This window comes from Xiphophorus couchianus, chromosome 5 (genome assembly GCF_001444195.1).
Source record: "Xiphophorus couchianus chromosome 5, X_couchianus-1.0, whole genome shotgun sequence".
NCBI lineage: Eukaryota > Metazoa > Chordata > Actinopteri > Cyprinodontiformes > Poeciliidae > Xiphophorus > Xiphophorus couchianus.
In genome coordinates, this window is record NC_040232.1 from 37,536,838 (window position 1) to 37,559,105 (window position 22,268).

The following is a 22,268-nucleotide window of genomic DNA, read 5'->3' on the forward strand; positions in this document are numbered from 1 at the left end:
TGTTTCTGTATTTTGTTTTTCAGTCGTACTGGTTTCAATTACACATGTAGTACTGTTTAAGGTCAGGAGAGGGAGACAGAGCGATTTAGATCAAATCCCAGCGCCTCGTTGTAGAGATGTGATGGTAATTCCACTCATCAGGTTGGAACTGATTAACGGAGCAAAACAGTTGGGTGTGTTTCACTTCCTCTTGTGTTCTGTTGTTTGTAACAATGCGAAGCTGTTTTTATTTTTTTCAGTTTAGTAGAATTTCTGCTGCAGGTCTTTTTTAAAACTTTACATCATGTTATATTTTTTAAAGAGCAGCCCTCCCCAGTGACTCAGTTCCTTCAGACTAGCCAGCAGCAATTAGCAAGCACCTGGTGGAACAGGTGCTGAGCTCATTATAGGAGCTGCTCTTCAGTGCAACGCTAGTAGAAACATTGTTAAAAGGTTAATAGAGGAGCCATGTTGTGATGACTTCCTGAAGGCAAAGTTTCAAAAAGAGCTGGAGTTTTTAAAGAGACAGAGGCTCAATTTCTAGGTGTTAGATTATGATGTCAAATTTCTTTTAAGTCATATGTGATATTTGCAGCATTTTAGCATCCAGAGGTAACATTACTTGGTTGGTTGTGCAATAAAATGGCACACTCCCAGGAAAATCCACAATACCGCCCCTTTAAAACCATCTGATGGTCCCTGTGAATATAAAAAATGAAACTGGAACTGAAACGATTTTCTTCTTTTTTACGCAGAACTTCTCAACCAAACCATGACTCATCAATTCATGTTTAAAGTCCTAAATCATCCCACTTTTCTTATTTTTCACTTCCACTGACTGAGCCAGAGTTTATTCTAAGTTTTAGTGTTATTTTATTTTTCTTCCGTTTATTTGTTTTATCTTAATGTTAAATTTTGGATTAAACATATTAGTTTGATCAGTTAGGGTTAAACTGATAATTATGTTAATCAGTTTTGTCAAAACATGACCGAAAGACATTTGAACCAATTTAAATTAGTTCATGATGTTAGTTTAGTTAGTAGCATAAAAATGCATTTTATTCTCATTTTATTTATTTAAATCTTAATTTAATAACCATCAAAGACTTTGGCAAAAGAGCATAAAAATGATGGGTTAAAGGTTCCTCCTTCCACATTTATTTTTTTGCCACAAAGTTTGATTGAAACCAAATCACTTTCATGTCTCTTTTTTTTCCCCGAAGAGTTTTTGCGACAGTAGGCAGACAGGAAAGAGGGCGAGCACATGCGGCAAAGGTCGCCGGGACCGGGAGTCGAACCCGCGACGTCCGCGTCGTGGACTAAGGCCTCCAAACGTGGGGCGTGCTGTGGTGGCGCAAGGGGTTTCATGTCTCTTTAACCGTGAACTGTTGGACCAGAGGATCCAAACTGTTTCCAGTAGATGAGCTCTGAGGAATCCTCCTCTTCCCTGTTTTTCTGCATCTCTCTCTGTTTGTGTCTCTGGAGTGAAAGGAGAGGTTTTGTTACACCGCTCCACCACGCTCTTGTTATTCTTTTCATGGACAGATTTGCTCCTGATTGTTACCACGGAAACAGAGAGCCAATAAGGTGGTCCATACAGTAGGTTGTGAAGTCGGACCACTAGGAGCCACAGGAAGACAAACCCCCAGCTCCTCCCACAGTGTGTGTCTGTGTGGGCCTGGGACTGGGCTGTGGGTGGGAGGCTGGGTATCCATGCAGCTTTGTAGGTCAGACAGTGGAGAACACAGTTTTGTTTGGATTTTCTTTTTTACACCTGCCACCCTTTCAATGCGCCTCTGACTTAGTATGAAGTAAAAACATTCAGACGAACTGAATGGAGACGCTGCTTTACTGTCATATATTTGGGATCATAGACAGATTTTATTAAATCTGTCTGAACCCGCACATTGCAAACAAATATCTACCCCCTTTTAGATTTCTGTTCCTCACATTTAGATGTTTCAACTCACCAAATATTAATATAAATGTAATCAGAGTAAATGCAGAAAGTCTAAAAGTTAGTTTTTAAATTTAATCAGCCAACCAGTCGAGATTATTTGTTGTAGATTTCAGGGACATGGCAGTTCAAAGTGCTTTACATTGTGAAATCATAAAAAAAACAACAAAAAACATTACAAACGCATCATACAGTCAACAGCTGTGAAAACCAACATCAGACATTACATTTTGTCAAGTGCTATTGTTAAAATTATCGATAAACATAAAATATGTTAATCAGTGTTCCATTTCTTATGGTTCGAAAGCAACTCTAACAATTAGGTTTTTAGCCTTGATTTAAATTGCCTACTGATCTGCGTATCGGTGTATAAATGTGTGTGTGTTTGTGAGTGCGACTGGGTGAATATGACTCTAGTGTAAAGCGCTTTGAGTGGTCAAAATGACTGGAAAAGCGCTATAGAAGTTCAGTCCATTTACCATTGAAAGGAACTCAATGTTTCGGCTGTTCTGCAGTTTTCTGGAAGTGTGTTCCAGATTTCAAGTGCATAGAAGCTGAATGCTGCTTCTCCGTGTTATTTATAAAGACAAAATAGTCCAAACCAACTTTGAACTATGTGAAAAAGTAAATTAAAGAACATATGAGCAATGAAGTCACAGAAATCTGGAAAGTCAGGAAAGGGTTACTGAGCTATTTCTAAGGCTTTGGGACTCCTGCTCAAAACTCTGGGAGGCCAAAATAGATACAAACTGAGCGAAAACATCTTGATGATTCTGGGGGATTTTTGGAAAAGTATTTTGTAAACTGATGAGACAAAAGAAGAAGTTCGAGGGAGGTGTGTGTCTCGTTATATCTGGTGTAGCAAAGCATTTTAGGAAACATCATAAACGTTACACAAAATAAGAGTCAAACAATGTGGACCTGGATGACTATTTTTCTCCATGAAGGATTCTGTCATTTGATAACTGCATTTTGCATCAGCTTTGTCTGATATTAAAATGTGTTTGGTGATCTGAGACAGCTAAGCGAAAGAAGAAGAACCATTTTAGAACACAGCATCGAATAATTTACTCCTTTCGAGAAAACTGTTTACAACATAAAAAAACATATTTCGACAGACAAAAATCATTTTTAAGGATCAGAGGCCTGAGCAGGCTGAAGTTGTTCAGTATTAATCTGACTGTTCTGTCACGAACTCTAACATTTAACAAGCTAGCGGAGGAATGTGGAGTCCTGAATGAACATCTTTGTTTTCTTTCCACCTTTCGACTTTGAGGTGAATTCTCTGGGAAGTTCATTTCTGGGACAACGATCTGTTGTTCTACTCTTTTTGTTTTTTTACTTGTGAAAAATAATTTCCTCTGTAGAACGAATGACTTTAAATTGTTCTGAAAAGGCTTGATGACCCAAATTGGAATGTATGTTGTGTTGGCTTGACCCACACAAATGCACTATCAAATACACCCATTGATCGTGCATTTGGAACTATCAATAGGTACCAAATGCAATTATTAGCAAAGTTAGTCATTTAGATCAAAATGACCAAGTTCAGGCTCCATCTGATTACCAGGAAATAATAGTCAGATAGTTCAGTTTCAGTCTACTTGTTGAAGACAGAGAAAAGTAAAACTACTATAAAATGGAATAAAAGCAAACGTTTATAAATGTTAAGCTCAGTGGCCTGTTTGCACCCAAGCAGTTTAGCACCACATAATGAAACACGGTTCCTTCCAATGACTTACACTGGGGTGTGTGAACAGAATGTTGGCCCAGGTGGCGGCTCAGGAGTGTGAGATGTTTGTACTTGAGCTGCATCCTGTTTGAGTCCTAGTGTTTGTCGCTCCACATCCGTCAGGATGCGCCGTGGTTGCTGGAAATGCAGACGGAGTTGGAGACAGAGGCGTAGTGAAGTCACTCGTCGCTTGAACCGACACGCAGGAAACGTGGAAATAATTAAAATTGCAAACACAGAAACAAACGCTAAACCCTAAAAACCCCATACGTGACAGGATCCCTGCCAAAGCTGATGGTGGAGGTGCAGAAACCCCTCATGCCGTGCAGAACGAGACAAAAACATCTTTGTGCAGACGTGAAAGCACTGTGGTAGCACAGCCAGGAGAACTGAAGCGATTCAATGGGTCATTGTCAGGAAATTTAACAAAGCCCCAACATGGCTTTTCAGCTTTTGTGTCCTGGTTCTTAGAAACGTTCAACAGTTTAACGTCGCAGTTTTAAATAAAATAGAACAGGATAAAAACATCTGTCTAAGGTGATCTGCCAGGAAGACTCTTTTTGACACAGTTTTTTCACAGCCTTTTGACTTGGTGATAATGAATGAAAACAGGATACAGCACCATTGTGCCTCACTTTGTGTTGGATAAAAGCTCAGAAATATTCTTTCTGTCAGATGTTTATAGTGATGCGTCTGCAGCTGGTTGGCCATCGGCAGCGTCTGCCTCCGTAAGAGAAAGAAACAAGTAAAGACAAGAAGGACGGAGTGCCTCATACCTCAACATCACTCAGATGAGACGATGATTATTGACGTTAATGACGTTCCTTCAGGCTCTTCTCTCCTGGGAGCTTTTGAGAGTATATCTATGGTGACAGGACTGCCATTGTGTCTGCATGCAGAGGCTTCACGTCATACAGGAGGGAACCGAACATGTCAAAATCTCTTTATAACTTGTGGTGAGAGTGAAAGGTCTGAGGAAAACATCTGTCTGTCTGTCTGGTATTCAGAACATCTTCAGAAAGGGCTGAAAAGTTTGGGGTGTTGGTGGTTTTATCTATTTATCATGTCACTCTTTTGCAGTTTTAGCCACTTCGTACATGACTTTTTCCGGGGATGACAAAGAGAAAACCTCCATTTGATGTTTTTGTGCCCAACACAGATTAATTCATAACCATGTGGGGGAAAGGTTCGTAGCCTCTTTGAGAACCAAAGATCTCAACCGATCATCTTATGGTTTGTTGTAGGGAAAATGTGAAAATATTCTCTACCAGCAGAAGATTTCTCACACTTATTTTAGTTTGAGCTGGGGTCATAATCTGTCATATTTTGTTAAAGTAAAAAGGTCCAAACTGGGATTGATTAATTAATAGGAATATGTAAAAATCATCAGCAAATCTAATTTAATTTAGCTTGGCTGAGAAATGCAGCTGCAGGGAGGAGCTATGTGGAAAAGGCGGAGCTTTGTGAAAGCAAGCGTTTAGGCACCCGGAGTGGTTGCCAGGGCAGATTAAAGGATTCCTCAAACTTGTATGGAAGAATCAAATCAGCACTCAACATATGTTTTTGAGGGAGGGAACAACATTATCAGATGAAGTAAAGCTAGAAAAGAGTTTAACTTACATAATACCGCCCCTTTAAAAACCAGAGAAAGCCTGGAGAACAACTGACCACTACCAGTTTAAGACATCAGAAAAGCTGGCTATTTTTAACAGAAATATAAAGAATTAAGGTTAAATTATATTTTCCTTCTAAATAGTTTAGTTGTGAATTTTCTCTACAGTCAGTTTAAGATCATAGCAAAGCTATTCATTTTTTTCAGACTTCAGGAAACTTGTGCTGCTGCAGATCACCGTCAGTGTTAGAATTCTACTGCAGTTGGTGTTTGTGTTGAAGATCCAAAGTGTGAAAAACCAACTTCATACCAGTGTGCTGTCCCTGTTTTATTTGTTTAAACACAAAGAAACAACTCACACAGGTGGACAGACACACATTTGCTCTGCTTCCTTCTGCCCTATCAACCTCTGACCTCTAGCTACTTCCTGGCTGACTGCGTGCAGGTGCTGGGCTGAGCTGTAAACGGTCAGGTGACGGGGTCGGTCCTCAAACACCATTCTGTGCTGCCAAAGCCATTATGAAGGAGGAAGACCCCCACTGAGGGCAGGTCAGAGGTCGTGTGGGTCAAGAGCAGACAGGAAGGCTTTAATGTCCACATCTGGGTCTGCACTTATTCAGAGATAAAGTTTTATCTACACTTACTGCTGCAGATAGACGCCTCGGCACAAAGAAGCCCCTCTTGTGATCCTGTTTGTGAACGATGATGTTCAGGGAAATGTTCTGTGGCAGGCTGTGGGTCTGAAGAGGATTAGGCTGTTTGATAGGAACGAGGTAGAATGATTTAGTAAAATGTGAGCAAAACAAAAATGAAAACCTTTGAATCCAGTTTTTGCCTAGTAAAAACAAAAAGCTAAGGGATTTTTTAAAAATCTGTTTAAATATTTAAAGGGGCAGTACGATGTTTTCCAGGCACATAGTTCCATTTTATAGCACAATCAAGTAACTATGTTACTCCCGGTTGTTATAAAAATTCTGTTTATATCAAATATTACTTAAAAAAAATTTGACTTTGTAATTTAATGCCTTGAACTTAGGCCTCTGTCTCTTTAAAAACTTCTGCTGTTCTGAAACTCCGTCTTCAGGAAGTTCTCACTACATGGCTCCTCTATTAACCCTTTAAGAATGTTTTTACCAGCGTTTCACTGAGAAGTAGATCCTATAATGAGCTCAGCAGATGCTCAGTTACACAAGGTGTTTGCTAATTGCTGCTGGCTAGTCTGAAGGAGCTGAGCGAGTAAGCAAGCAAACATGCCTGCAGGAAAGATTCTTCATAAAATCAAGACAAATATTGACAACCCTGACCATTCTCTTCATGACAATGTCATAGAAAATCAGAGCGTCTTCGATCATAAGCTTCTTCAAATTCGTTGTGATACAGATTGCTACAGGAAATCTTTCCTGCCCACAGCCATCACGTTCTGCAATAACTGCATAATTTGAATTAATAAGATTCAACAGCATTTCATTTTCTTCTGAGATCAATGAAGTATTTTTGAATCGAAATGAATTTGCTTGAACAAATACAGTAATGGTGTCATATTTCAGGAAATATGTAAAAAAGAAAATGCATTTTATTTTAAGACACAACTTTTAGCATCTTTTTAAAAAAGTTGTAAACCATCCTCAAATATTCTCCTTGATTTTTTAACCAGTTCTTGTGGCTGACTGTTTAATTTCTATATTTTTTAATAGAAAATGGTAAAATGGCTAAACAAAGAGACAAACAAATGTGGCACTGCCAGTCAGAAGGAATCAAAAGAGGAGAAAAGGTCCATATTGACCCTTTGCTCAGACCTGCTGAAGACTTAAATATCATTTTAAACTAGTTCAGAGTAAAATTCCATCCAGAAAACAATGCCATTTTAAGTAGTTTATTAACAAATACCATTAGAATCAGCATGAAGCATTAAATTATTTAACATTAACTGTAAAAGGCCTCACCAGCTTAAATCTAATATTTTACAATACCTTGCTAAATAATTTTTACCACTTAACTATTTTTTCCACATTTTGCCTTGTTACAACCACAGCATCACAGGATTTGATTTGGATTTCATGTATCTGACCAACACAGTATGACAGAACTACAAAGTAGAAGACGCATGTTATTTTTTTACAAATAAGAATCTGAAACATGAGGCTCGCATTTAGTAAACGGACCATTTTACTCTCATTCCCCTAAATAAAATATAACAAAGCACACTGGAAAAGAGAATAGAGTTCCAACTTAAAAACAATATATGTTATTATGTCACATGTCAATGTATTAAGCTTGTCAGGCTTACTTTATTTACATTTGTTTAATATATTTGTTTGTTGGATAAACTAACCTTGATTACTTCTGACCATGTTGTCACCTGTTTTCCTTTTTCAGTCTATTATCTTCCAAACAAGAACGAGCAGAAATGTTTCTAACTGTGCAAAGGTTTGAAGCTGCAACTCAGGAGGGCTGAATATATATGTGTACGCCACACTTATCAGAGTTTTACAAGAAAACAAACTGATATCCTGCTACTTCACAATTATTACTTGTGTTGGTGTTTCATGTAAAGCCCTCAGAGAGGTATGGATGTTATTGCAAGGCCCTATATGGAGAGAAAATGTGACTTGGAATGAAAAGAAAAAAAACTCACTTGAGGCTCACCTGCACTGAAAAACAAATGGTTGCTTGAACCGGCTTTTTTAAAAAAAAGACTCTAATTTGTTACAGCTAATTGTATTAGTTTTGCTCGATCTAATTCAGATTTGAATAATTCTGAAAACAGAACTATCGCTTGAGCACAACTAATAAAATTAGCTGTAACACAATTTTTTTTAAAGATGGTTCAAAAGACATATTTTTCAGAGTGACCTTGAACACACTTCGGTTTAAGAACAGGAATTCCAACTGGATGCAAAATACTAGATATAAATGTCAATGAATGAATGAATGATGTGTCGTCCTGAGGTCCGTCCTGCTAGCAGTCCTCGCTCTGCAGCATAGACATGAAGAACGCGCACACGCTGGCCCAGGAGCTGCAGAACTCCTCCGCTGTTCTCCGCTGATCCGCGCGCTTTACGCACGTCGCGCTCGTGGGCTGGACGGGCGGCGTCGTGGGAACAGCGGTGCTTCTTTTCACGCTGTTCCGATCCAGTCTGAGGTTCGCATCTCTGGGCGCGTGCTTACACATGCCGGCTTTCACCAGCGCGCGACCGTCCACGCACACTTTATCCCGCATCTTCTTGAAGGCGCGCGCCACTTGTTTCCAGAAGGCTTTGGGGTCCGAGTTGTAACCCGGACAGCTCCGAGGTCTGCCGAGGTACTCGCAGCGGGTCTTGTTGACGCCGCGCTGCCTCTCGCAGTTCACCCGAACCTTCACCGCTTCCCCCGCTTCTCCCGCGCGCCACGCGCACCGCGTCCCGTCGCTGGTGACGAACGTCCCTCCGCCGATCCGCTGCGCGGCGCCGGGCTGCTTGGCGCCAGAAGCCCGGAGGAGTCGGAGCTTCAGGAGAACCAAGAACAGCCCAATGGAGAAGAGAGCCCTCAGCGGAAACATCACTGCTTTCAGCAGAAAACTAAAAACACAAAATACAAAATCCACCTGAAAATGACAGAGAAACAGATGATGATGCACCACCTCTGACCTAAAGGATCATATTTATTTGAGCGATAGAAAATAATATGGGTTTTGATTCAAAAACTAAGATATCTTTGTGCCTCGAAACCTCAAAACCACCAAGTTCCAAATTATCTGCTTTTTCCATATTTGTATTTTAATACTTTCACAGACAATTTATTGTCTGTGTTTCAGGTTTAATGTAAACATAATATAAGCTAAATCATTTTTTAATATGAAATGATGTTTGAGTACAGATGGTATTAGATGAACACCGAAAACTACTTAATTGAGAGGGAAAATATGTTTTAATCCACCCTGCTAACGCTTTAACGCGTCGAAAATATTAAATGTTCTTTATATCTATACAGTATGTCATTTTACAGCCAAAGGGATCACATGTAAAGTGCTGGATCTTACCAGAATGAGGAGTGTCGCCGTGCGTAAATTCGCGTGCTGTGTCTCTCTGTGGCCCGGCGCGTGGTTTTTCATGCGTCGCTGTGCAGCACGCCCACTTATTCAACACATGTACTCTCATGTTCGCAGGCAAATAGTTTGAAAAGAAACCTGGCACCAGTTTCTGATGAACATGGGCCGACACGACGAGTCTACATGTGAATTCACGCCTGGTGGAGATCAAGGCTCGAACCAAAGCTGGATACTTCAGTGTGCCAACAACCCCCCCCCCCCCCCCCCCCCCCACACACACACACACACACACACACACCCCACCCCACACACACAGACACATGGGTTTTACACTCTGGTCAATTTTAACAAGTTTGACTTATTATTACAGCGTCACTGCAGTCACACAACGATTTCCTCCAATCATCTCCATCGTTCAGCCGCCAGTAGATTGTCGGATTTTATTTGGATTAATTGATAGTTTCAGCCAAGGGTGTAACTTCGTGTTGCAAGTTGGTGGGGACAGAGTGGGGGCGGGGCGGGGGTGAGGGGAGCGTGGGGGGGTTAGGGCGCTGATGCACCCACAGTTACTGGAAGACCTTTTTTTTTCTAGTGCTAAGAATGAAGCCAAAACTTCCATGTGAATGCCTTACAGTCTTATTCAATAAATTTATATATGTCCTGAGCAGGCTCGTCAGATTAATAGCACCTTTCGAAAATAATCTTTTAGGAGGCATTAAACATACTACGAAATATGAATATGTTCAAACATACGTAATTTAATCTATATAATGAATTTCACTTGGTAATGGAACTGCTGACAAAGGAACTTTTCAGTCATATTCTAAATTATGGAATCAGTCTGTATTTGCTGAATGCTTGCCTACAGCTGAAAACAGTTTCACAATTCAGTAATATGCTAAACGTGTTTGCTGCGTTTTACAGAGGATCTAAATCAACACAACTAAACCTGTCTAGTTTCATTAATGTGTAAAAACTTCTGCTTTACCTGTAATCAGAGGCCCGTAGGTCCAGTTTGAGGGCAGAAGCTTTTGGAGACCTGCTGGTGTACGGAGGACCGAAGCTGACAAAATTCAAAATAAAAGCAGAGATACAGAAATGGATAAATCAATACGCACAAAATGCACCAATTAATTTTAAAAAAGCAGAACCTTTCCTCGTGTTTTATAATTTAATTTAACTTGATGCTTGTTTTTTTCCTTCTTAATTCTAACAACTTATATATTTAAGACCATAATATAAATGTTAGAGAATTTTACTAAAATGAATGTCAATTAAATTATAAAACATAATGTAAAGTTTTATTTATTTATTTATTTTTAATTAATTGCTGCTTAATCGATGGTGGCAAAAGTGAATGGAGTTCATCCTGAAATTCGGAAGGAAGTTCGAGTCCCATCTCTGCTGTTATGTCCTTGGGCAAGACACTTCACCTACTTTCCTGCTGGTGGTGGTCAGAAGGGTCTCAGGGCAGCTGTAGCTACTATCCGCAGCCACATGTATGTGTCAACGCGTATGTAAATGACTTTCAAGTCATCTGGACTCGATAAAGTCCAGAAGACTTGTACAAGTCCATGACATTTACCATTTTAAGTGTATTGGTTTATTTATTGGATCATCTGGTGTATTTCTGATTTAGTATTTTATTAAGTCAGTTTTGGTTTTCCATATGGTCTGGAAAGTTGCTAAATATAGCAATAAGTGGACAACTTGGCAAAAGTGTTTGCTTTTTTTCGTCACTTGCCTCTGATTGTCTCTTGACTCCGCCCACTTTGCTTTTTCTAAATTTGTTAGGGGTGGGGTTATAGTGTATGGGTGGTTAGTTACACTTAAATCATTTATGTCCTTTTCTCCATGTTTTGTTACAGTTTATCAAGCCTGATTGCAACTGTGTGTGTGTCACTGGGAAAAATCTGCTCTGTGATCTTTACAGCAAATGTTTACAAAAATGAAGGATTGAGATGGCACCAGAATGTAAATAAAGATATCAATTTTAACTCCACAAACCCTGCACTGTCCCTTTAAGCAAAAGGCTGACATCTATAGTCCTGTAGGAGCGCTGTTCTGTAACTTTTGGATGCATTGCTGCTCCAACACACTTGAATCAAAAACCTGTATTACCTCCTTGGCAAGTTTAACAAATACCTTGTCATCAATCATCCTCCAACCTCTAACAGACAAACAGCAGTTCTCAGCAGTGAGTCCATACAATGTGTATTTTTCTGATGTATGTATCAGGAAAATGGTCCCCATAATGCATTAAATACATAGTACACACACACACACACACACGCACACGCACACACACACACACACACACATACACACACGCATGCACACACACTTCAAAGTTTTTCCTAGAATCAACGTGTGGTAACTTTTACTGTTGGACTTTGTCAATGCATTTCTTTCTTCCCCTCCCCTTCCGATCTAAGAGTTTAGAGGCAGGTCTAACAGCTCGTCGCCTCTTTAACTGTAGCAACATTTTATATTTAGAGCAGAGTTCAGTTTCACTTTGGAGGCAGTGAAAATCAGCAAGTTATTCTCACTGCGAGGAGAAATGGCACACACAGGAGTTCAGTTGTATCGGGAAAAGTTCTCCTGTTCCATCTGTTTGGATCTACTGAAGGATCCGGTGACTACATCCTGTGGACACAGCTACTGCATGAGCTGTATTAAAGACCACTGGGATGTAGAGGACCAGAAGGGAATCCACAGCTGTCCTCAGTGCAGGAAGACTTTCAATCGCAGACCTGACCTCCAGAAAAACACCCTGTTAGCAGAGTTAGTGGAGGACCTGAAGAAGACTGGACTCCGACATGCTCCGGCCGACCACTGTTATGCTGGACCTGGAGATGTGGCCTGCGATGTCTGCACTGGGAGGAAGATGAAAGCTGTCAAGTCCTGTTTATCCTGTTTGGCCTCCTACTGCCTGAGAGACCTCCAACCTCACTATGAATCTCATGCTTTTAAAAAACATAAACTTGTTAAAGCTTCTGTTGAACTTCAGCCGAACCTCTGCAGTCGTCATGACGAGGTGATGAAGATCTTCTGTCGTACTGATCAGCAGTCCATCTGTTACCTCTGCACTATGGATGAACATAAAGGCCATGAAACAGTGCCAGCTGCAGTAGAAAGGACTGGAAAGCAGAAGAAGCTCCAGGTGAGGCGACAACAAATCCAGCAGAGAATCCAGAACAGTGAGGAAGACATGAAGCTGCTTCAACAGGAAGTGGAAGTCATCAATGTCTCTGCTGATAAAACAGTGGAGGACAGTGAGAAGATCTTCACTGAGCTGATCCGTCTCCTCCAGAAAAGAAGCTCTGAGGTGAAGCAGCGGATCAGATCCCAGCAGGAAACTGAAGTGAATGGAGTCAAAGATGTTCAGGAGAAGCTGGAGCAGGAGATCACTGAGCTGAAGAGGAAAGACGCTGAGCTGGAGCAGCTCTCACACACACAGGATCACAACCAGTTTCTCCTCAACTACCCCTCACTGCCAGAACTCAGCGATTCTACACACTCATCCAGCATCGACATCCGTCCTCTGAGACACTTTGAGGACGTGACAGCAGCTGTGTCAGAGCTCAGAGAGAAGCTACAGGACAACCTGAGGGACATGTGGACGAATGTCCCACTGACAGTCCCCCTGCTGGATGTTCTCCTGTCAGAACCAGAACCTAAGACCAGGAATGACTTCTTGAAATATTCAAAAAGAATCACTCTGGACCCAAACACAGCAAACACACATATATTATTATCTGAGGGAAACAAGAAAGGAACTTTGACGAAGGAAATGCAGTTTCATTTTGATCATCCAGACAGATTCACTTATTGTCAGGTCCTGAGCAGAGAGAGTCTGACTGGGCGCTGTTACTGGGAGGTGGAGTGGAGCGGGAGAAGAGTTGATGTAGCAGTTTCATACAAGAGCATCAGCAGGTCAGGACAAGAATGTGAGTTTCGAAGCAATGACAAATGTTGGTCATTATACTGTTGCACAGACTGGTACATATGTTGGCACAACAGAGTTGGAAATCTAATATCAGTTCCGGTTTCGTCCAGAGTAGGAGTGTACGTGGATCACAGAGCCGGTGTTCTGTCTTTCTACCGCGTCTCTGGAACCATGACTCTCCTCCACAGAGTCCAGACCTGCTTCACTGAGCCGCTGCATGCTGGAGTTGGGTTTTACGATACTGGAGACTCTGCTAAGTTTATTGGACTGTAACAATAAACAGTTTAATGTTTAATGTTGAGGTCAGTGATTGGAGATCCAACTGGTTATTATGTGTTTCTTAGTCACCATCATTGTTGCTAAGCGCTCACTATTTGGTCATTTCCTCTCTGCTCAGAGATCAGCTGTCTTTAGAGAGTTATGTTTTGTTCTTCAGTTGTTTTGTTGATGGTGGGTTTAGTTTGAGTGCTGCCCCCTCCTGTTTCTGTTCAGCCATAGAGGCTACCACAGCTCAGGAGGGCTTTAGTCACCTGAACGTTTGTAATTGATTCTGCCAAAATCCTATGTTGGAAATAACAACAAAAAAACATTGCTTCCATGATTATTATGATCATTTGAGAACAGAGATTGTAAGAATTAAATTCTCTGTATTTATTGTATTTTTCATTAATTCACTGTATAAGAGTTCTTTGAATTTAATATAATTACTTATTTTGCCATGCAGATGAAAACAAACACAGGTTGTTTGTTGCTGTTTAGGCGTTGGTGGTGCTAAAATGGCCATACTACAACAAGCAAACATTCTTAAATGTACATTACAGGTATTTTTGTTTTCCCAAGTGATTGCAGGAGATATTTGGTTGTTCAAATGTGTTTTTTTATTTATCACTTGTTAAATATGGAGCAAAATTCAATACTATTCACACATGTACAGTAGAAGGAAACAAGGAAATTATTTCAATACTTTGCAATTGAAAAACTGATTTGTTTCACAACAGACACAGCTTCCATGGTGAACATTGCCACAATTAAAAAATGGCAACTTTTTATCACCTGATAATTTTATTAAAAAATGCACTAAAATTTAATTTAACAGTCCTAAAGGCAATTTCTCCTGCTTTGCTTCAGCTAATTAAAGAAATGCAGCTATTACTCCAAAAGAATCACCTTTTTTAAAAAAAATAAATGACAGTGATTTAATACCAATATCTCAAAAGCTTAATTTAAGTTTTAAAATTTCTCTTGCATTTGTAACATTTTCTGTTCTGCCTTTTTCACACTGTTAGTTTGTGATTATTCTCTTTTTTTACTTATTCTTTTTTTCTGCTCAGTTTATCATGCCAAATGTACCTTTTATGTTACTGATGTGTGCCTTTTTAAATCATTTTCCTTAAATTTTCAATAAAGAGAAAAAAAACATTGCCATATTTCCACTTTTTAATGTAGCGAGGATTTGTGGGTAATAAACTTCACCAAAGCCCGTAGTAGATAGAGAAAGATCTATTTGCAGCCGCAGCCAACTAGAAAACGCCACATGCGCCATGATTTGAGCGCCCCACATCGCCCCCTGGCGTCCCAAAGACGCCATTAATTTAAACTAGTGATTCTGAGTCCTCATGTATTCTCAGAAAAGCCGATGGGCGTTATTAGTATCTATACAGTAAAAAAAAAAATCCCACACATTTGAATCGACATTTTAGGACAAACTAAAATCTTATTCTTGTTTAAGCTGAATCATATTTCAGTAGCTTTGTTGTGTTTTTAATCAAATTATTTTAATTATATAGTCTTTTTGTTTTTAATTGCATTTTGAATTTGGTTTCAATTCATCTTAGTTATCTTTTTCTTTACTTATTCTAGATTTCATAATAAAATGTTAATTCTTAAAGTAAGAAATAACAAATACTGTTTTGTTTCTTAAGTTCATATTTAAAATACAACTTTGATTTTTGATCTGAAGACTTGCTCCCTAACAGATTTTCTCAGTTTCAGATTTTTTTTTAACACACTTCAGTGCTTCATATGATTAACCAAATTTAAATAATAATAAAAATAAATAAATAAATAAAATGCAGTTTTCAAATGACTATTTCACTTAAGGGGAAAAAATACATCCAATCCCACTTGGCTCTGCATGGAAAAGTAACCACCAATTCTCCCATACACCTTCCCTAGTTTAATCATGTCATAAATCACATTTTCTGGAAAGTTATGTTGAGTTTCACTCACTGCACTCAGGCCTGATTACTGAGTAAGAACTCCTGCTGTGAACTGCTCTGTTCCCACAGGGAAATGTTATTGTGAATTTCACTTAACTCTTAGTTAGACATTTCACAACCATTAAATATTTTATTTGTACAGCATTATCAATGATCAAGAAAAGACAAATACATGCTTTGCTGAAGATACAGCCTCCACAATGTAGCAGAAACGGCTAAAGTCAATAAAGCAAAAATCAGCATCACATGAATATAATACCAAAAAGGCTAAAATCACTGTTAAATCGGCTATAGGGAAACAAACAATAAGAAACAACATGCAAACTTTAAGATGTACTTAAAGTAATCAAAAAGAATAAAATAAAACAAAACAAAACATCAACTGAAATTTCATTCTTGTTCACACTGAAACAAACCTCAATGTCCGACTTAACTTTGACTCAAACTAAACCCAACATCAACAAAACAGAAGAAGACAAAGTAGCTCCTTAAAGACAACTGATCTCTGAGCAGAGAGGAAATGACCAAAGAAGTGAGCGCTTAGCAACAATGATGGAGACTAGAGATTAGGGGATCAACAAAGTATTATTATTATTATTATTATATTATTATTGTTAATGATAATAATATAATAATAATATAATAATAATAATAATAATAATAGTAATAATAATAATAATAATAATAATAAAAAACACATTGTAACCAGCTGGAGCTCTGATCACTTCTGTCTGTTACACTTCAATAAAGTTAGCAGAGTCTCCATAACTATAAAACCCAACTCCAGCATGCAGCGGCTCAGTGAAGCAGGTCTGGACTCTGTGGAGGAGAGTCATGGTTCCAGAGACGCGGTAGAAAGACAGAACACCGGCTCTGTGATCCACGTACACTCCTACTCTGGACGAAACCGGAACTGACACTCGAGTTTCTACTCTGTTGTGAAAAAACATGTAGATTTGCTTGTGACAATATAATGTCCAAGATTTGTCAGTGTTTCGAAAATCGCAGTCACCTTCCGACCTGCTGATGCTCTTGTATGAAACTGCTAAATCGACTTCCGTCCCGCTCCACTCCACCTCCCAGTAACAGCGCCCAGTCAGACTCTCTCTGCTGAGGATCTGAGTGCAGTTGGTGAATCTGTCTGGATGATCAAAATAAAACTGGTCTTCCTCCACTAGAGTCACTTTCTTGTTTCCCTCAGATAACAACAGAAAGTTGTTTGCTGTGTTTGGGTCCAGAGTGATTCTTTTTGAATATTTCAAGAAGTCATTCCTGGTCTTAGGTTCTGGTTCTGACAGGAGAACATCCAGCAGGGGGACTGTCAGTGGGACATTCGTCCACATGTCCCTCAGGTTGTCCTGTAGCTTATCTCTGAGCTCTGACACAGCTGCTGTCACGTCCTCAAAGTGTCTCAGAGGACGGATGTCGATGCTGGATGAGTGTGTAGAATCGCTGAGTGCTGGCAGTGAGGGGTAGTTGAGGAGAAACTGGTTGTGATCCTGTGTGTGTGAGAGCTGCTCCAGCTCAGCGTCTTTCCTCTTCAGCTCAGTGATCTCCTGCTCCAGCTTCTCCTGAACATCTTTGACTCCATTCACTTCAGTTTCCTGCTGGGATCTGATCCGCTGCTTCACCTCAGAGCTTCTTTTCTGGAGGAGACGGATCAGCTCAGTGAAGATCTTCTCACTGTCCTCCACTGTTTTATCAGCAGAGACATTGATGACTTCCACTTCCTGTTGAAGCAGCTTCATGTCTTCCTCACTGTTCTGGATTCTCTGCTGGATTTGTTGTCGCCTCACCTGGAGCTTCTTCTGCTTTCCAGTCCTTTCTACTGCAGCTGGCACTGTTTCATGGCCTTTATGTTCATCCATAGTGCAGAGGTAACAGATGGACTGCTGATCAGTACGACAGAAGATCTTCATCACCTCGTCATGACGACTGCAGAGGTTCTCCTGGAGCCTCTTCGTCGGGGGGATCAGTTTATGCTTCTTCAAAGGCGGAGCATCATAGTGAGGTTGGAGGTCTCTCAGGCAGTAGGAGGCCAAACAGGATAAACAGGACTTGACAGCTTTCATCTTCCTCCCAGTGCAGACATCGCAGGCCACATCTCCAGGTCCAGCATAACAGTGGTCGGCCGGAGCATGTCGGAGTCCAGTCTTCTTCAGGTCCTCCACTAACTCTGCTAACAGGGTGTTTTTCTGGAGGTCAGGTCTGCGATTGAAAGTCTTCCTGCACTGAGGACAGCTGTGGATTCCCTTCTGGTCCTCTACATCCCAGTGGTCTTTAATACAGCTCATGCAGTAGCTGTGTCCACAGGATGTAGTCACCGGATCCTTCAGTAGATCCAAACAGATGGAACAGGAGAACTTTTCCCGATACAACTGAACTCCTGCTTGCGCCATTTCTCCTTGCAGTGAGAATGACTCGCTGAATTTCACTGCCTCATAAATAAAAGCGGACTCTGACCCTTATCGTGTGTTGCTATGGTAAACTTGTAGATAAGATAAAACAAGGATATGTGTTGACAAAGGGTGTCTTTCTACCTGCATTAGTCACAGTAAAAACAATTTGCCACCTTTGTGAGAAGCTATATACTATCACCTGTTGATACTTTTCACATTGCAAGTGTATTCAAGTATTTCTACTAAACAGCTGCTATAAGACCCCATCCATTCACAAGATAGACAGAAAGGCAAAAACAAAGCCGTCCATATCGTGTTGGTGGCATGTTGATTTAGAGGCATAATGTGGATTAAGTTTTGATTATGGTTAGAAATAGACTAGTAATGGCTAGGGAAAAATCAATGAAAGTTAAGAAAAAAGTTCTAACATGGGTAGGAATACAAACTTGTGTGTAGACGGGTGCGTGTGCATGTTTGTGTGTGTGAGTATGCGTTTGTTTGTAATACCTTGTGGGGACCATTTTCCTGACACAAACTAAGTTGTAGGGACACACTGCTCCTTTTGGGGACGGAAGCCTGTTTTTGGGTCAGGGGTCAGATTTAGGACTAAGGTGTGAATTTAGTTTTGGTTAGGGTTAGGGTAAGAGTAAGGTTTAGGCTGTAGAAATGAATGGAAGTCAATGGGAATTCCCCACAAACGTGTGTGTGTGTGGGGGGTGGGGGGTGATGTAGGTGTGCGCGTGTGTGTGTGTGTGACCTCTGGAGCCTCCACACAGGTCTCCTCTGTTCATGCAAGGTGGCTCTTATGGACTCAATTGATCAGCTCTCACAGAGGAGTGCCTGGCTCTGCTCAGACACCTTCACTGACTGATTGTGTCTGCCCTACTAACAACTTCCTCAAGCCCAGCGGCCGTCCGGCAGCGGCCATGTTGTTACAGTGGGCGGCGATGGATAGAAAGAAGTCTTTGAGAGTATGAGCGCATGCAGCAGGAGCAACAGAGCCACACGGGAGATGAGAGGTCGCCACTCTTCTATTTATTCTTTGCTCAAAATTTACATGACATCTGGGATAACGTTAGCAACAAAAATACAACAGAAATACACCAAGGCGAGCTTCTTTCTTTGGCTCATTGTGTTTCTTTCCATATTATTATCATCTATTGATGACTCATTTTCAGATGATTTTGTGAAGAGAGTTCAAAGACAGGAGTCTGTGTTGTCAGGTTAGTAATTCCAATCTGAAAAAAGGGCAAAGAAGGTACTTAAAATTAGATTTTGTTCTAGTAAAAGTTAAACAAAAAGAGCAGTCTGGTGTTAAGCTCAGTGGTGGACAATATCAAAGTACACTTGAGTACTGTAGTTAAGTACATTTAGAATATCTTTAATTTACTTGAGTATAAGTTTTTGGCAAACTTATGACTTTCAACTCCACTACATTTTGAGAAAGCTTGTCGTTTACTCGTTCCTCTTGGCTCAGAGTAGCTTTGTAGTCTGGTATTGTTGTTCTTATTTACTGAAATGCGATTGGCCACACGCTATGCTCCTTCCAAGAAGAACCAATCAGCGTCGCCGCTCACACCTGGGATTTAGAATTACGTCATTCTCTTTAAATTTCACGAGCTGAGCTCCCGCTTTGGAGAAAACAGCTCCACCATGGAAATATGGTGCCACACTACCACCACCATGTTTGATGTTTTAGTTCTGAAATGATTGGTTTAAAAGCTACAAAAGAAAAAAATGCATAAAAAACCCCAAAGAATCATGAAACTTATGGATATTTCCAGAGCGCCACCATGGAGATATCCATGGTGAAATGTTTGTGTGGTTAAAATGACTTAACCACACAAATTTTGTCAATAAATACAAAAAAATACAATCTCAATTGTGGTTAGACAAGAATTCTCCTTTTCAAATTCTTTTTTAGAGTTTGAGTGTTTTTTATCTTAAAGAAAAAAGCTGAATTTTTATGCTAAGTTTTTACAAATAATGTACGTTTTTTGGAACAGAGCGGTTGTACATGGCTCTGGATAAGCGCTCAGAAAATAACGTGAGTCAACTTTTGATTGAACAACTAGTTTAGTAAGATTTGACCATGACTAACCATATTTTTACTCAAACACTAGAGCTGAGCAGTTTATCCACCACTGGTTAAACTTTACTTCTGCCTTCCCCTTCGCCTCAACTTTTCCTTCACCCACCTGTTATGATAAAAAAACAACTGAGTTGCATCTCAGTTTTGGAACCAGCCGATGACATAGCTGCAGAGGCCATGGAAGCTCTTCCAGCAGTACTGCGTGGCGAGGCGGGATGCCCTAGACGCCGGCTCCTCGGTGGGACGGGGAGCGGTCTTTGCCGGCTTGGGGGTGCTTCTCTTGCCCTGGGAGCCTCTGCCTGGCAGAGGTTTAGCTGGCTGAGGCTGCGGCTTTGTGGGCTGATGGGTGCCGGTGGGTTTGTTCTGCACTGCTGGCGCCGCTGGTTTGCGTTGCTCCTGACCGGGCTTTGCAGACTTTGGAGCTGAAGTCTTGGGCCAGGAGGTCATAAAGGTCATCTGAGCCTCATCAGAGTACTTCCTGCACATATGAGGGCGGTAGATTTTGGCCCCCTGGCAGGCGTTCTTCAGCTTCCTCAGCTCCCACGTCATCTGGACGAAGTAGTGCCGAGGGTTCTTGTTGTAGGCTCCACATTGGTTCGGTTGGCCCTGGAAGTCGCAGTAGTAGGAGCGCCCCGTAGCCTGGCTCGGGGATCTGCAGGAGACACGCAGACGGGTGAAGTTTCCCGCTGCGGACACCCCCATGGTGCATGAGTCCTTTGTCTTGGTGGTGAATCTGATGGTGTGGTCCCAGATGCTGGACTGCTGCTGCGGCTGCTTGCTGTCGTTGCTATGGGGGTTGGATCCGCAAACAGCTGCCGCCAAAAGCAGCGGCAACATCGCGACTTTCATCCCAGTCCTCATGGCTCTTGGCTGCTGCGAGGCACGGCAACGTTCGCTCCTAAGGCACGCAAATGCAAACTTTTCAAGCTTGACAGATGGTTTTATTCACGATTCAGACGTAAACTCCTCCTCCACTTGCTAAGCTATTTTAAAAATGATCGACGAGACGGCTGGAAGGGGAAGAGGGCGCAGAAACCACAGGAGAAACAGGAGAAGCTGATGAAAAGCAAGAGGCATAAGAGAGGCTCACACATGAGGCCAGATGTTGGGGAACAGGAGGACCATTGACCATTGATGAGAAGGAGAGCAGCAGGAAAATGGAACTAAAATCCTGAAAGAATATTTGCCTCCTTACAGATTTCTTCCGTTCTTTTTTTTTCCTTTGGAAAGATCCTCAGGATCTTTAAGATCATCAAATAATTTTAATATGAGACCAGATTAACTTGAGCATCTACAAAAGAGAGCATTCCAATGATTTTATTTTTATTTTTGCCTGAAAAAGCAAGGGCTGGTTGTGAAACCTTGGCGACAACGCAACTTTTACGTCTCCTTCATAGAGGGCAGGAGTTCTTGTTTTATCAGTTATTTCAAGTCATCCAGGTGCTGAAGCAATGAAACAACCCCACATCACCACACTACCACCGCCATGTTTGATGTTTTAGTTCTGAAATGATTGGTTTAAAAGCTAAAGAAAAAAAACGCATTAAAGACCCCAAAGAACCATGAAATTTCTCCAGATGTTTGTCGGCAAATACTTAATACTCTCACCAGTTCTTGCCTATAGTCTCATTCTTTCTGTGTAACAGAGGCAAGTGGGGCTTTGCGGTGCTTTATATGTTGTTGGGCTCTTTTGTTACTTCCTGGAAACGCATCAATAAATGCGTTCCTGTGACAAATGTCTTCAGCACTTTGACAATATTCTGCTGATGTCGAAAAACAAAAATACAATTTCGTAATTACTGTGTTTCCATTAAATAAGAAAGTCAATTAAAATCACATTGACGTGATAGATCAGTAAAAAACATGATCCTTCAACTACTTCCTGTCTTCTTCTTCATCGTTTGCGCCAGTGGAAACATCTGGTTGTTGATCACGTGATGCAAAAAAGTATTTCCTTTGCAGTTTTGCGAGGTAAACCATTTGTGTTACAATTAAAAAAAAAGAAAAAAGCTCATCCTAGTGGGAAAGCTTTTTAATGACAAAGAAGAGTTTTCCTGAAACTGCCGTGTTTCTATTAAGGGAATTTATTTTCAAAATGTCAAATACCGCAGTTATATGATCAATCGAAACGGTGCACTCTTAGCATCATTTTTGTGGGACGGCTGCCTCTCTGGAGGTACAACTCTGTTCTGTTTTAGTACTTGTGAATAATGGCTGTAACTGTATTTTATTGGAAGACTAAAACCTTTAAAATGGTGTTTCTTAAATGTTGTTGAGCTTCTTTAGCTCAGGGCACGACATG

At 40.7% G+C, this 22,268-nt stretch overlaps 4 protein-coding genes across 5 annotated transcripts; 1 reads left to right on the plus strand and 3 right to left on the minus strand.

Moving 5' to 3' along the window:
• Nucleotides 1-7,140: 7,140 nt before the first annotated feature.
• Nucleotides 7,141-9,462, minus strand: LOC114143980 (fibroblast growth factor-binding protein 1). Of its 2 annotated transcripts, none has more exons than XM_028016395.1 (2): nt 9,299-9,462; nt 7,141-8,863 (listed from the first exon to the last, which is right to left on the minus strand). In XM_028016395.1, the coding sequence occupies exons 1-2, from the start codon at nt 9,368-9,370 to the stop codon at nt 8,240-8,242; spliced, it is 696 nt and encodes a 231-aa protein (XP_027872196.1). In that variant the 5' UTR covers nt 9,371-9,462; the 3' UTR covers nt 7,141-8,239. The 2 variants fall into 2 exon arrangements, with proteins under 2 accessions (XP_027872196.1, XP_027872197.1); XM_028016396.1 differs by having other exon boundaries at nt 7,141-8,837; nt 9,299-9,410.
• A 2,341-nt stretch (nt 9,463-11,803) lies between these two features.
• LOC114143977 (tripartite motif-containing protein 16-like) lies at nt 11,804-13,541 on the plus strand. The gene has a single exon (XM_028016391.1). It carries the CDS (start codon nt 11,868-11,870, stop codon nt 13,527-13,529), a length of 1,662 nt encoding a protein of 553 aa, XP_027872192.1. The 5' UTR covers nt 11,804-11,867; the 3' UTR covers nt 13,530-13,541.
• A 433-nt stretch (nt 13,542-13,974) lies between these two features.
• Nucleotides 13,975-17,910, minus strand: LOC114143976 (tripartite motif-containing protein 16-like). The gene has a single exon (XM_028016390.1). The coding sequence runs from the start codon at nt 17,872-17,874 to the stop codon at nt 16,210-16,212; it is 1,665 nt and encodes a 554-aa protein (XP_027872191.1). The 5' UTR covers nt 17,875-17,910; the 3' UTR covers nt 13,975-16,209.
• Nucleotides 17,911-18,894: 984 nt separating this feature from the next.
• On the minus strand, nt 18,895-21,567 carry fgfbp2b (fibroblast growth factor binding protein 2b). The gene is made up of 2 exons (XM_028016394.1): nt 20,073-21,567; nt 18,895-19,112 (listed from the first exon to the last, which is right to left on the minus strand). The coding sequence occupies exon 1, from the start codon at nt 20,825-20,827 to the stop codon at nt 20,105-20,107; it is 723 nt and encodes a 240-aa protein (XP_027872195.1). The 5' UTR covers nt 20,828-21,567; the 3' UTR covers nt 18,895-19,112; nt 20,073-20,104.
• Nucleotides 21,568-22,268: the final 701 nt, after the last annotated feature.

Bases quoted from the DNA above. Each gene is read 5' to 3' on its own strand.
- LOC114143980 (XM_028016395.1), bottom strand. From the start codon at position 9,370: ATGAAAAACCACGCGCCGGGCCACAGAGAGACACAGCACGCGAATTTA. The intron at 8,864-9,298 runs GTAAGATCCAGC...TGTCATTTTCAG, and splicing joins CGGCGACACTCCTCATTCTG to GTGGATTTTGTATTTTGTGT.
- LOC114143977 (XM_028016391.1), top strand. From the start codon at position 11,868: ATGGCACACACAGGAGTTCAGTTGTATCGGGAAAAGTTCTCCTGTTCC.
- LOC114143976 (XM_028016390.1), bottom strand. From the start codon at position 17,874: ATGGCGCAAGCAGGAGTTCAGTTGTATCGGGAAAAGTTCTCCTGTTCC.
- fgfbp2b (XM_028016394.1), bottom strand. From the start codon at position 20,827: ATGAGGACTGGGATGAAAGTCGCGATGTTGCCGCTGCTTTTGGCGGCA.